Source organism: Crocuta crocuta, unplaced genomic scaffold (assembly GCF_008692635.1).
Source record: "Crocuta crocuta isolate KB4526 unplaced genomic scaffold, BGI_CrCroc_1.0 scaffold10, whole genome shotgun sequence".
NCBI classification, from domain to species: Eukaryota; Metazoa; Chordata; class Mammalia; order Carnivora; family Hyaenidae; genus Crocuta; species Crocuta crocuta.
In genome coordinates this window covers 7,014,037-7,024,902 of record NW_027527551.1, presented here as the reverse complement: position 1 = coordinate 7,024,902, position 10,866 = coordinate 7,014,037, and the positions used below count along the sequence as shown (strand labels likewise).

General features: G+C 38.8%; 1 protein-coding gene across 1 annotated transcript in view; it reads left to right on the top strand.

Moving 5' to 3' along the window:
* Positions 1-9,624, top strand: part of LOC144235389 (homeobox protein SIX4-like) — an 11,831-nt gene extending 2,207 nt beyond the window's left edge. Inside the window, 2 exon segments of the mRNA XM_077768947.1 lie at positions 1,189-1,877; positions 5,316-9,624. Of these exon segments, the coding sequence (XP_077625073.1) occupies positions 1,189-1,877; positions 5,316-6,109 (1,483 nt within the window). The 3' untranslated portion in view covers positions 6,110-9,624.
* The last annotated feature ends 1,242 nt before the right edge of the window (positions 9,625-10,866 follow it).

The window sequence follows — 10,866 nt, the reverse complement described above, 5'->3', positions numbered from 1 at the left end:
CCGGCTGCCCCCCCCCCCCCTCAACTCCACACCCCCGCCCCCAGCCCAGTTGCCTGGTTTAGGCCCCTCTCCGGATCTACCTCCCACCCGCACCCCTGGTGAGTCACCCTCGCAGACGGCGACGGCGGCTCAGCCTCAGCTCGTAAATCAAAGCGCTTTCTGCGCTCCTGGCCCCGCAGCCCAAAGCCCGCGTAATCCCCTCCCCTCCGCATGAAAGCGAACCGACCGCCGGGCACTGCAGGGATGTGGATCCTCTCCTGGGCCAAGTCGCACCAAGCTTCCAAACTGCAGCTAACTGCCCCTTTCTCCCCCGCCCGGCCTCAGACCAAATGGGAAACCCCATCACTACCCCTCACCCGGGTTTGGTATTTCCTCCCGAGTCGGGGAGCTGTGGAGCCAACCGAGTCCCGTCTGGAGCAGAAGGACTGAGGGTGCTGGGGAAGGGGTCTGATGGTTACAAGGCTGCTGAGTGACCCACACCCTTTCCCTCCCACGTCACCAGGGCACCGGATGGTGTATATTAAATAGGCCCCTATGGCTTCTTTTGGATTCAAAGGCGACTGCACATAACAGTTCTTGGGTTGAAAGTGCCTTTCCTACATCAAGGACAGCCACTTTGTTGAATGAGAGAGTTGTCAGTCTGGTGGAGTAGAAGTTTGGGAGCAGGTGAGAAAATGATCTCTTGTTAACTAACTGGCAAACAAAACTGAACACTTCCCACCTCCTGCTCCTTCCACAGTTGTGTTTACTTCCAAAATCACACTAATCGGAATTGGTTTTAGGGAAGGGGAAGGCGTTTCTAAACAGGAAAGACTGATGCCTCCTCTAGTGAGTTTTTTCCCTGTGGTATAGGTAGCACAATTTAACAGGAAGGAATAAAGTGCTATAAAAATGTATACACAATTCTAATGGAAATCCTATTAGCTGAATTTACATCTTCCAGATCTCTGGAATTTATTATTGGGAAAATGATTGGGATAGGAGAGTTTATCGTCCCACATTCTCTATCTTTATGGTTAGAATGTCCTGACAGGCCTCATAGCTTAAATGAGACTAAAGACTTCCTGCTCTGCTTTCCTAAAATACTGCCTTTTAATGGCATTAGAGGCAGGTTTTCTAAACAAATGGCACTAGGTAGAATGTCACCCCTCTGACCTTCTGAATGTCTTTATTTCCCCTTGTCTGCAGTGAGTCAGATGGCAATCCCAGCACTGAAGATGAATCCAGCAAGGGCCATGAGGACTTGTCTCCTCATCCACTCTCCAGTTCATCGGATAGTGTCACCAACCTCAGCCTTTCCAGTCACATGGAGCCAGTATATATGCAACAAATTGGAAATGCTAAGATATCATTAAGCTCTTCCGGAGTTTTGTTGAATGGAAGCTTGGTACCTGCAAGTACTTCACCTGTCTTTCTTAATGGTAATTCTTTCATTCAGGGACCCAATGGAGTTATCCTTAATGGATTAAATGTGGGAAATACACAGACCGTGTCACTGAACCCACCAAAAATTGCATCAAACATTGTGAGCAATGGTATATCCATGAGTGACATACTGGGGTCTTCCACCCAGGATGTGAAGGAATTCAAAGTCCTCCAGAGTTCTTCAGCTAACTCCGCAGCCACCACTTCCTACAGCCCCAGTGCCCCTGTGTCGTTCCCAGGGCTGATACCCAGCACTGAGGTAAAAAGAGAAGGCGTTCAAACGGTGGCTTCCCAGGATGGAGGCTCTGTAGTGACTTTTACTACACCAGTGCAAATTAACCAGTATGGCATTGTCCAGATCCCCAATTCCGGAGCAAACAGCCAGTTCCTTAATGGGAGCATTGGATTCTCTCCACTGCAGCTGCCTTCTGTTTCAGTAGCAGCTTCACAAGGTAAAAGTCTCATTCAGGACCATAATGCACTAGTGAATGTTTTAGCCAGCTGCTGCAAATGACGCATTTTGTGAGCGCTATAGATTGATGTTACTGTTCAGGTACCTTTTTGGCTGCCACAGCTGCAGAAGAGCCTTGATTTGTTTCTCCTCCTTCACAACACCCATGTAATACCCAGCTTGGTTGGTTCCCTGGCATCATGGAGATGGGCTTTTATTTTCCTAACATCTGAATGGAAAAATACAGTTCATAGCAAATCTTGCCAGTTCTACAATTATAGAAATATGATAAGACAGTTGGTGCTTACAAAATAACCCATTGTTTGACATTTTAAGATTAAAAATTAATAATATTGCTAAGAACACAAAATTAGTCAAGCAGTTGGTACAAATGGGTACACTTTACCTAAGCATTTTCTATCTGACCAAGAAGTGTTTTAGAAAAGCAAGCCAAAAAGACTGGATCAATTGTGTTTGATTCATGTTCCCCCTATAATTACAACTATCAGACCTAAAGGAAAACCAGATGAATATATGCTAGGGTGTCTGTTGCTCTGCACATATACTCCCCCCACCTCCAAATGTGTAGGTTAGCCTTATTTTATATGTTTGTGACTTTACTGAAGGCAGCCTGCTGAAGAAAACACTGATCTGGAATTTGGGAAGCCTGAGGCTGACATGCTACTTTTTCACTGACTTGAAGCAAGTCTGGGTGGCTCTGTGTCATATTTTGTACATAGAAACAGGAATGGTTAGAGTGGCCGTGGAGGTTGCATAGCACCTTAAACTTAGGAATGGGAGGCATTAATGCAGGTTTGCCTTCCTGTAAGCAAATCTGAATGTCCAGATTCCTGGAAAGCAAAATTAGGCATTGTTTTCCTTTAAAGATTAGCTTCCTTTAAAATGGCTTTATCAAAAAAAATCTCAATTTATGCACAGCTATAACCCACTTCAGCTTTTTGAGGCATTCATGGAAAAAGTGTTGAGTAAATTTCATTCTGTAAAATAAATTCTCAAGTAAAATGGTAAGAAAACACAAAACTCCTGCAGAATACCATGTACCTCTTCATTGTTCTAAGTTTTGGAAAGGATGAAAATCACTTTCCAACAAAAATATAAGAAACCACAGGCAGGGAAAGTTAAAGTGCCTCATTTTACAATAATCTAATGTGAATCTAACCCCTCCTGTCTCTCTAGGACATTTCCAAACAGTAGATAACATTTTAAAGACAAAAAATTTTAGCAAAAAGTATGGTATGTACATTGGGGGAGAAGAAAAGCAGAAATACTTTTCACGCATAATCTAGAAACATGCTATCATAGAAAATTATTACAAACCAATAGCTAATTTTTAAAATGGGACATTTCATATGAATAAGAATAAGCATTTTCAATTAAAATAGCTAAGGTCAAATGACTTAGCTGTCAATCCTTAGACTGTCTGGGTGAGTTGAAGGCATAAGTTTAACCAGATGGGTCCAGGAAGCCATGTTCCTTTATAGAAATAATGGACTGAAGTTCTCTGTAAAGCATTTTTGAGGATTCAGCCTTTCTCAAAAACAGATACTGAGCCTTGCTTTAAAATGTGTAGACAAGGAAGATTATCTTTCAGTAGTTAGGATTTATATGGAAAAGCAGAATATCTACATCTTTTACTCACCTCATAATCTGAGAAAACAAGGGTTTTTTTTTTCCTTACCATCATTACAAAGTTATACTTTGCACTTATGTCCTGTTTCATTTGGATTTTTAAACTGATTTTGAAATTAATTCAATTTATCATAATTCAAGTGCAGTTATACTTATGTATCAAGTTTTAGATCACATCTGCTTTTCCTTCTTCATTTGTGTGTTATAATTTCTACACATTCAAAAATATTGTTTTATTTACATTTAATAGCTGTTGGGGAAAATGTCCTGTCCTATCATTTATGGTTCTCTCAAAAATAACTATCATTTTGTTCACCTATTCACAGACAGAGAATTTCACAAATACATATACATAACAAAATAAACCTCTATTTCAGATGGTTTATTTGTTACAGTTTAGCAGCCAACAAGAATTTTAAAGCACACTTAAGTCAAAGTCAGATTCATTTCATTTGTTTGGCCTGGAACAAACACTCATGTTAGGGAAGAACCCAAATATACATAGAAATGTTTTTCTTAACACCAGTATTTCCATGATGAACACTTTCTAGTGGTTACTAGAAAGTTTAAATACAATGGTTTTTTGTTTGTTTGTTTGAAGACATTCCTTTGCATTTAAGGTGCTTAAAAAGTGTTTGGAAGACATAAAAACCAACTCAGTGACATTTATTTACCAATGCAAGTGGTACTGTAATCACAATTACTCTAATTCAAGAAGAAAAATGTTTTGGGAGAATTATTTTAAACATTGGGCTGTCTTCTCAAAGTAATAGTTTACTGAACATCTAATTCAAGTCAGGGTAAACAACCCATCTGAATACCTCTGTCACAAAATTCCCTCAAGTCCACCTTTCTTTTCAGTGGCAAGAAAATTGCCATCATTCCACTAGGCCTATGTAAAGACTCAAAAAAAAAAGGGGGGGGTGTTATTTGGTAATAGGAGTGAGGGGAAGGCTTTAATTCACATGTATTGTCTGAGTTACCAGATTTTGAACTCCTCAGCTTTCTACTTATGTTTTTGGGGTTTGTTTTGTTTTGTTTTGTTTCCTGTTTCTAGTCTCTGTAGACCATTCTAGTGAGAGCCTTAAGATAAAAACCTTTCAGAGAAGCATTGGCTATAGTTATTCATGTTAATCTGTGTTCTTAAAAATACATTTAATTATTATCATTAATTCTTCCTATCACTTGCAACACTGAAAATTCAGAACTGGCACAGCAAAAGTAAAAAGAACTCTTGAGTGTTCTATTGACTTGATATTACTTTATGGTTAGTTTGGTGAAAGTTTGCAACATGCCTGTACAGGTTTATATGGTTAACTTCAAGCCCCGGGCAACTCGTTTTATGGGTATTTTCTACATTTCCATTTATGTCAGCCACTGAACTTGTTCCAAACAAAGGCATTTTATTTTGCATTTGTGTTTTCTAGTTGTAACTGGCAGAACTGGCTACCACTATCAACTGATAGAGAGAAATCAAGTTGGTAATAGTCAACCAGAAACTTGACTGAAATTAGAACTTGGAAAAACCTTTGGTTTTTCATACTTTGTTTCTAAACCAGCACTTCTCACTCCCACTCTGTCATCGGCATTATTTGGGAATTTGAAATACACCTGTTCTAGGACTTGCTGAGTCAGATTCTCGGGAGTAGAGCCTGGGAATCTGTAGTTTTGAGTGCTCAAGTTGATTATGCTGGACCTGAGGGGAAAAAAATCACGTGTGTCAAAAAAGTGATCTTTTTTTCTTTCCCTATCAGTTCTGTAAATGATAATCTGTACTTTTTTTTTTTAGGTAATATTTCAGTAAATTCAAGCACTTCAGATGGGAGCACATTTACAAGTGAGTCCACCACAGTCCAGCAAGGAAAGGTTTTCTTGAGCTCTCTGGCTCCCAGTGCAGTGGTATACACTGTTCCTAATTCAGGCCAGACTATAGGATCTGTTAAACAGGAGGGCTTGGAGAGGAGCCTCGTATTTTCTCAGTTGATGCCTGTCAATCAGAATGCACAAATAAATGCAAACCTGTCTTCTGAAAATATCTCGGGGAGTAGTCTCCATCCCCTGGCCTCCTCATTAGTTAATGTATCCCCAACTCACAATTTTTCCCTGACTCCCCCTACCTTGCTAAATCCCACTGAGCTAAACCCTGACATTGCTGATAGCCAGCCAATGTCTGCACCTGTGGCAAGCAAATCTACTGTGACATCTGTCAGCAACACTAACTATGCAACTCTTCAGAACTGTTCCCTTATTACTGGTCAAGATCTATTGTCAGTCCCCATGACCCAGGCTGCCCTTGGGGAAATTGTTCCTACAGCTGAAGACCAGGTGGGTCACCCCTCCCCAGCAGTACACCAGGATTTCGTCAGAGAACATCGTTTGGTTCTGCAATCAGTAGCTAATATAAAAGAGAATTTCTTAAATTCTGAGGGCAAAGCCACAAGCAACTTGATGATGCTGGACTCAAAATCCAAGTATGTCCTAGAGGGCATGGTTGAGACTGCCTGTGAAGACCTGGAAACAGACAAAAAAGAGCTCGCCAAGCTCCAAACTGTCCAATTGGATGAAGATATGCAAGACTTATAAACTTGATTTCTCTCTCTCTCTGTCTCTTCTTTTTTCTGGCATCAGCAGGCAGATCTTTTCACAAAGCCCTGAGGACATAAGGAATTTTCCCATTTATAGGGAAAACACTAGTTTTGTGAGTAAATGATTTCATGAGACTTTGGATTGATCTGCATGAAGATCACAGTTAAATATACAGGAGTAGAACTGCGTTGCTGCAGCCTTTTTGTTCACATATGTTGTCTTTTAAATAGAGGGAGACGAACAAGATGAAATATATCAACTCAAAGTGTATCATTTGGCTGACTTAATATAACTCTAAGGTCAAATGGAACTTGATAGTTATTTAAAACTGTATCCACCTGACATTGGCATTAGAAACAATACGGTTGTTTTTGTTTACTTTCACTCCACGGGCATTGATGAGGTTAAGAAGCATACACGGTACTCCACACATATTCTAAGGGTTTATTTTTGAATATAAGCATTTCTGTTTTTCAGCATTTTTGTGACAGTCTTGGTTTGTCTCTACACATTTCCAAATGTGCTTGCTAATAGTCCAGTGGGGCTGAGAAGGTTTGCAACTCCACTAAAAACTCTGAAACAAACTTCAGTATGAGTGTAAATATATTAGTCCTATAAGCAAGGATTTGAGGAATTACAGTGAATTTTATTTATGCTGTATATGTTTCTCTTATACTTCAGACACTATGAACTGAAAAGAAAAAAAAATGTTTTCTTACTGTTTAATTTATTTTTATTGTTTGAACAGGAAGTGAACATAGTTATTTCCAACAAAGTTTTACTTTTTGTAGGATTTTAAAAGTAATGATTTTTATCAGGAGTCTATTATGGTCAATATTAATAACACTGAAACAGGCAGTCTGACTCCCAATATTGGAATTTTGGTACTTTTTTTCATATCCTTGTTCTTTATTTAGCAACTCTCTGATTCATTTAAATATTTTTTCTATAGAATTCTATGTGCCTTTTTACCTTGTGGCCTTTTTATTATTCTTACCAAGGTACAGAAGTGTCAACAGAAGCACTGATGGCTCTTCCTATCTAACAGGGTTATTTTCACCACAAAATTGCTTTAAATCTGAAGAACTTAAGTTTCACTTGTGTGATTACGTATGTTTATGACATAAACTGATGAATGACTAATTATTGTTGATGCTCTTCATTACAATGAAAATACCAATCATAGATTACCATGTAAAATGAATCCTATAGGCTACAAAAAAACATTTTAAACTAAAGAAAGACTATGTAAGTTCTCTTGAGCAAAAGTCTGTCCTGATGAAACTTAGTTCTAAGTGTTTTGAATCAGTTGTTACATTATGACATACAGCTGTTATTTGCACTATATTATGGTGTCTTGTTCAGCAGTCAATCTTTTGGGGTTTCTTTAGGAAGCTTGCTTGATAACGTGAGCTCTGGTTATAGATTTTATCAGGACTGAACACAAGGTGGAATAATGCAAATACATTTATGTAGTGAGTAAAGTCTCTGGTGTGTGCAAAGCAAGTAATGTGAGAAAATGATCTCTTCAGAGATGACTTAAAGTTGTTGAACATAAAAGATACTACCAATCTTGCCATCTTCAAGGTCAGAACGAAGAGTGTACTTTTGATCTCTGCGTGCCCGTCTGCTGAAAATGTTGCGTAAGGGCCGTAGAGGACTTACCCTTTGTTGTTATTGCAAATGGAACTTGCAGGCGTAGATGAAGAGCCCTCTCAAGACTTCCTCCTATCATTTGGTTAAAGAACCCAGATCCCACCTTTATGGAAGTAGTGAATGTTCTTAAACTGCTGAAACTACAGTGATTTGCCTTTTTTTTTTTCAAAGTCAGGTGTTTTCAACTTCTCTTCCACTCCATCACTACTTATACAGCTTGTTTTTTTCTTTAGGTGTGTGCTGATCATGTTACTGAGATTAAATGGTTCTGTAGTGTAGTTTACATGAAAAATGATGTTTTTCACTTGATGGCTACAGATATTAAGAGTTTTTGTTCATTATTTTAAAATACCCATCTAATCAGGGAGATGGGAAGGTTTAAAAGTTATATATATTCTATATATAACTGGAAAAGTTTCATATGTTTTCCAAAAATATAGTAAGTCTCTCTTTTATTCACAGTTCTTCCTCTTTTTTCCCTTAAGAAAAAGGAAAGATAGCACAAAACTTAAGACTTACCTAGGAAACTCATTCATACTCCCAACTTGATGTAATTATATGCCCGCAATTACTCCAGGTAGCTATACAATATACCAGGTAAGAATCAATGCACATTATAAAGAACTTACTGTTCTTTTCTATTCTTTCAGTAAAATAAGGGCCAGTTGGTGTATAGCCCATACATATGTGAATGAAATAAGATATAAACCCCATGATCTCCTTGCACAGAATTGCAAATGTTTTTTTTGCAATACCAAGGGCCAGTCTCAGAACCCTTGGAGTTCATGTGGCAGAATTTCTCTTACATAAACCAATGCTTGAAGATGCTGCAAGTGACCCTCAAATGATCCCCAAAGAGGAATCAGAATAGGGGTAAAAACTCTCCCTGCAAACCCCAAACCCTGCTGCTGGCTGTGGGATTTTTGGTGTGAGGCTATCTATGCACTCTCTGCCAGAATTTGGCATTTAGCTCTTAGTTACATCTAGTAAACACCAGTTTTATCAATTAAAGAGAAGGTGCATTTGTTCCTCAATCAAGCAAGAACACCTGTGTTGTAGTGTTTTATAGTTCATGTATATTTATAGTGATGAAAAGACTGAATTGTACACATGTTTCAGTGCCTTTCTTGCGTTATGAAAGGCAAGTAGACGTTATAGCCATAGATAAAAACTCGTAGTTAAATTGCACACTGACCTTAAGCCTCCCTGTATATGCCCTTGCATTTTGCATGTCAAAAGTTGGATTATTGGGCACGTGTTGAAGCCTGCCCTGCTACGTTAGGCAAGTGTGCATTAGTACATAGACAGAAGTTCTTCATTCTTTTACAATGTTTTTGACAGATCATCTCATCATAAAAATATAAGTAATTCAGGAAATTTGCGGGGAAAAGAATTACATTTTACAAAAGATGTTTCAAAGTCTTCCTAGAACTTAGATGATAGAGCCTAACAGTTATTTTGTATCTAGTTGATACATTTCATGTTAATTTAATATCACAGTACATTTTATTAATCAAAATTATGTAGCATGTGACTCTCTTGGCTTTCAGGGTTCTCAATTTTTGTTCTTTTGTTGCATGTACTGTATGTTTAGAGGAGACCAGTTATATACTCAATATGGTTTTACTGTGCCTTACACAAAGAGAAAATCTATACAGAATGTATATCGTGGGGTGGGGTAACAGAGTCTCTACTGCACTGTTAGGTGATGGCACACAGAGCATGTCCCAGAACATTTCTGTGCTTAATTACCCAACCAAAGAGATCTAAAGTATGTATGTTGTACTGTAATAGGGGTTTATGCCTGGACAATTAAGTGTTTTATTTGTTTTCTGAAATGATGTGAACTTATTTTTCTAAACACTATGCTAAATAAACTTTATATTTATACATACCTTGTGTTTAAAAGGTTATTTATCGGGGCGCCTGGGTGGCTCGGTTGGTTAAACGTCCAACTTCGGCTCAGGTCATGATCTCACAGTTTGTGGATTCGAGCCCCGCGTCAGGCTCTGTGCTGGCAGCCAGCTCGGAGCCTGGAGCCTGTTTCAGATTCCGTATCTCCCTCTCTCTCTGACCCTCCTCTGCTCGCTCTGCCTCTCAGATTAAAAAAAATAAAAAGTTATTTATCCCTGGAAAAACAGAGAACAGTAAGGAAAAAGAAAAACCCACACAAACATTTCAGAGCCTGGCAGACACAAGGGCAATAGGAGTCCCTTTAGAACAGTCTCTGTTAGTCTTCGTATAAAATTATGCAATTCACTTAATTGTATTGCATAGTCAGAGCTGAATGATTAGATTTTATCTTCTTTAAAGGAAAGGAATATGTCTTATTCATTTAGGTGTTCCAAAATCTGACCCTCATACTCTAGAAGGTATAGTGGAATTAAATTCAGTGATCCAAGGTCCTTTCCATGCCCAGCCTTACTGGAAGAGCTTTATATAATCCATCTTTAAAGCATTCCCATTAGCCAAAGTCTGATTACACTGCAGTGGGGTCCACCAGTGGTTTGGCATAAAGTTACAGACACAACTGCACCACACAGTGTGTAGATCACTCGGCCTGCTACAGTTTGATCCTACCTTTATAAGTACATGACCTCTGATTTCATATGCCTCCCACACGGAAATGAAGAGGAGCCTAGATAAAGGAGATTGGGACTAACTGTACAATTGTATTACAAAACTAGTTCAAGCCATCAAATTAGTTTCAGATATGTCTAGACTTTTTTACAGTCTTCTCAGCCACTTCATTTGTTTAGTAATTTTCTATGTAGTTAAACGAGTGAGTTATAGTGAACAGTGTCTCACTGAGCATAGGATCAGAGTATGGTGGAGTAATTACATTTTATAACACCTTAACCAAACAAATATTTTAAAACATTTGACAGGTCACTGACCTACTTCAAACATTTATGGCTCTGCAGAATCTAGCAAACTAAATAAAACCGCTCAAGGGGAATTCAAGACTTTCAGTATATGATTCTGTCCCACTTTTCCTGTTTCCCTTAGGAAATAGTAAGTGTGAGGTACGTGGGTGGCTCAGTCAGTTGAGCATCTGGCTTCCGCTCAGGTCATGATCTCATGGTTCACGGGTTCAA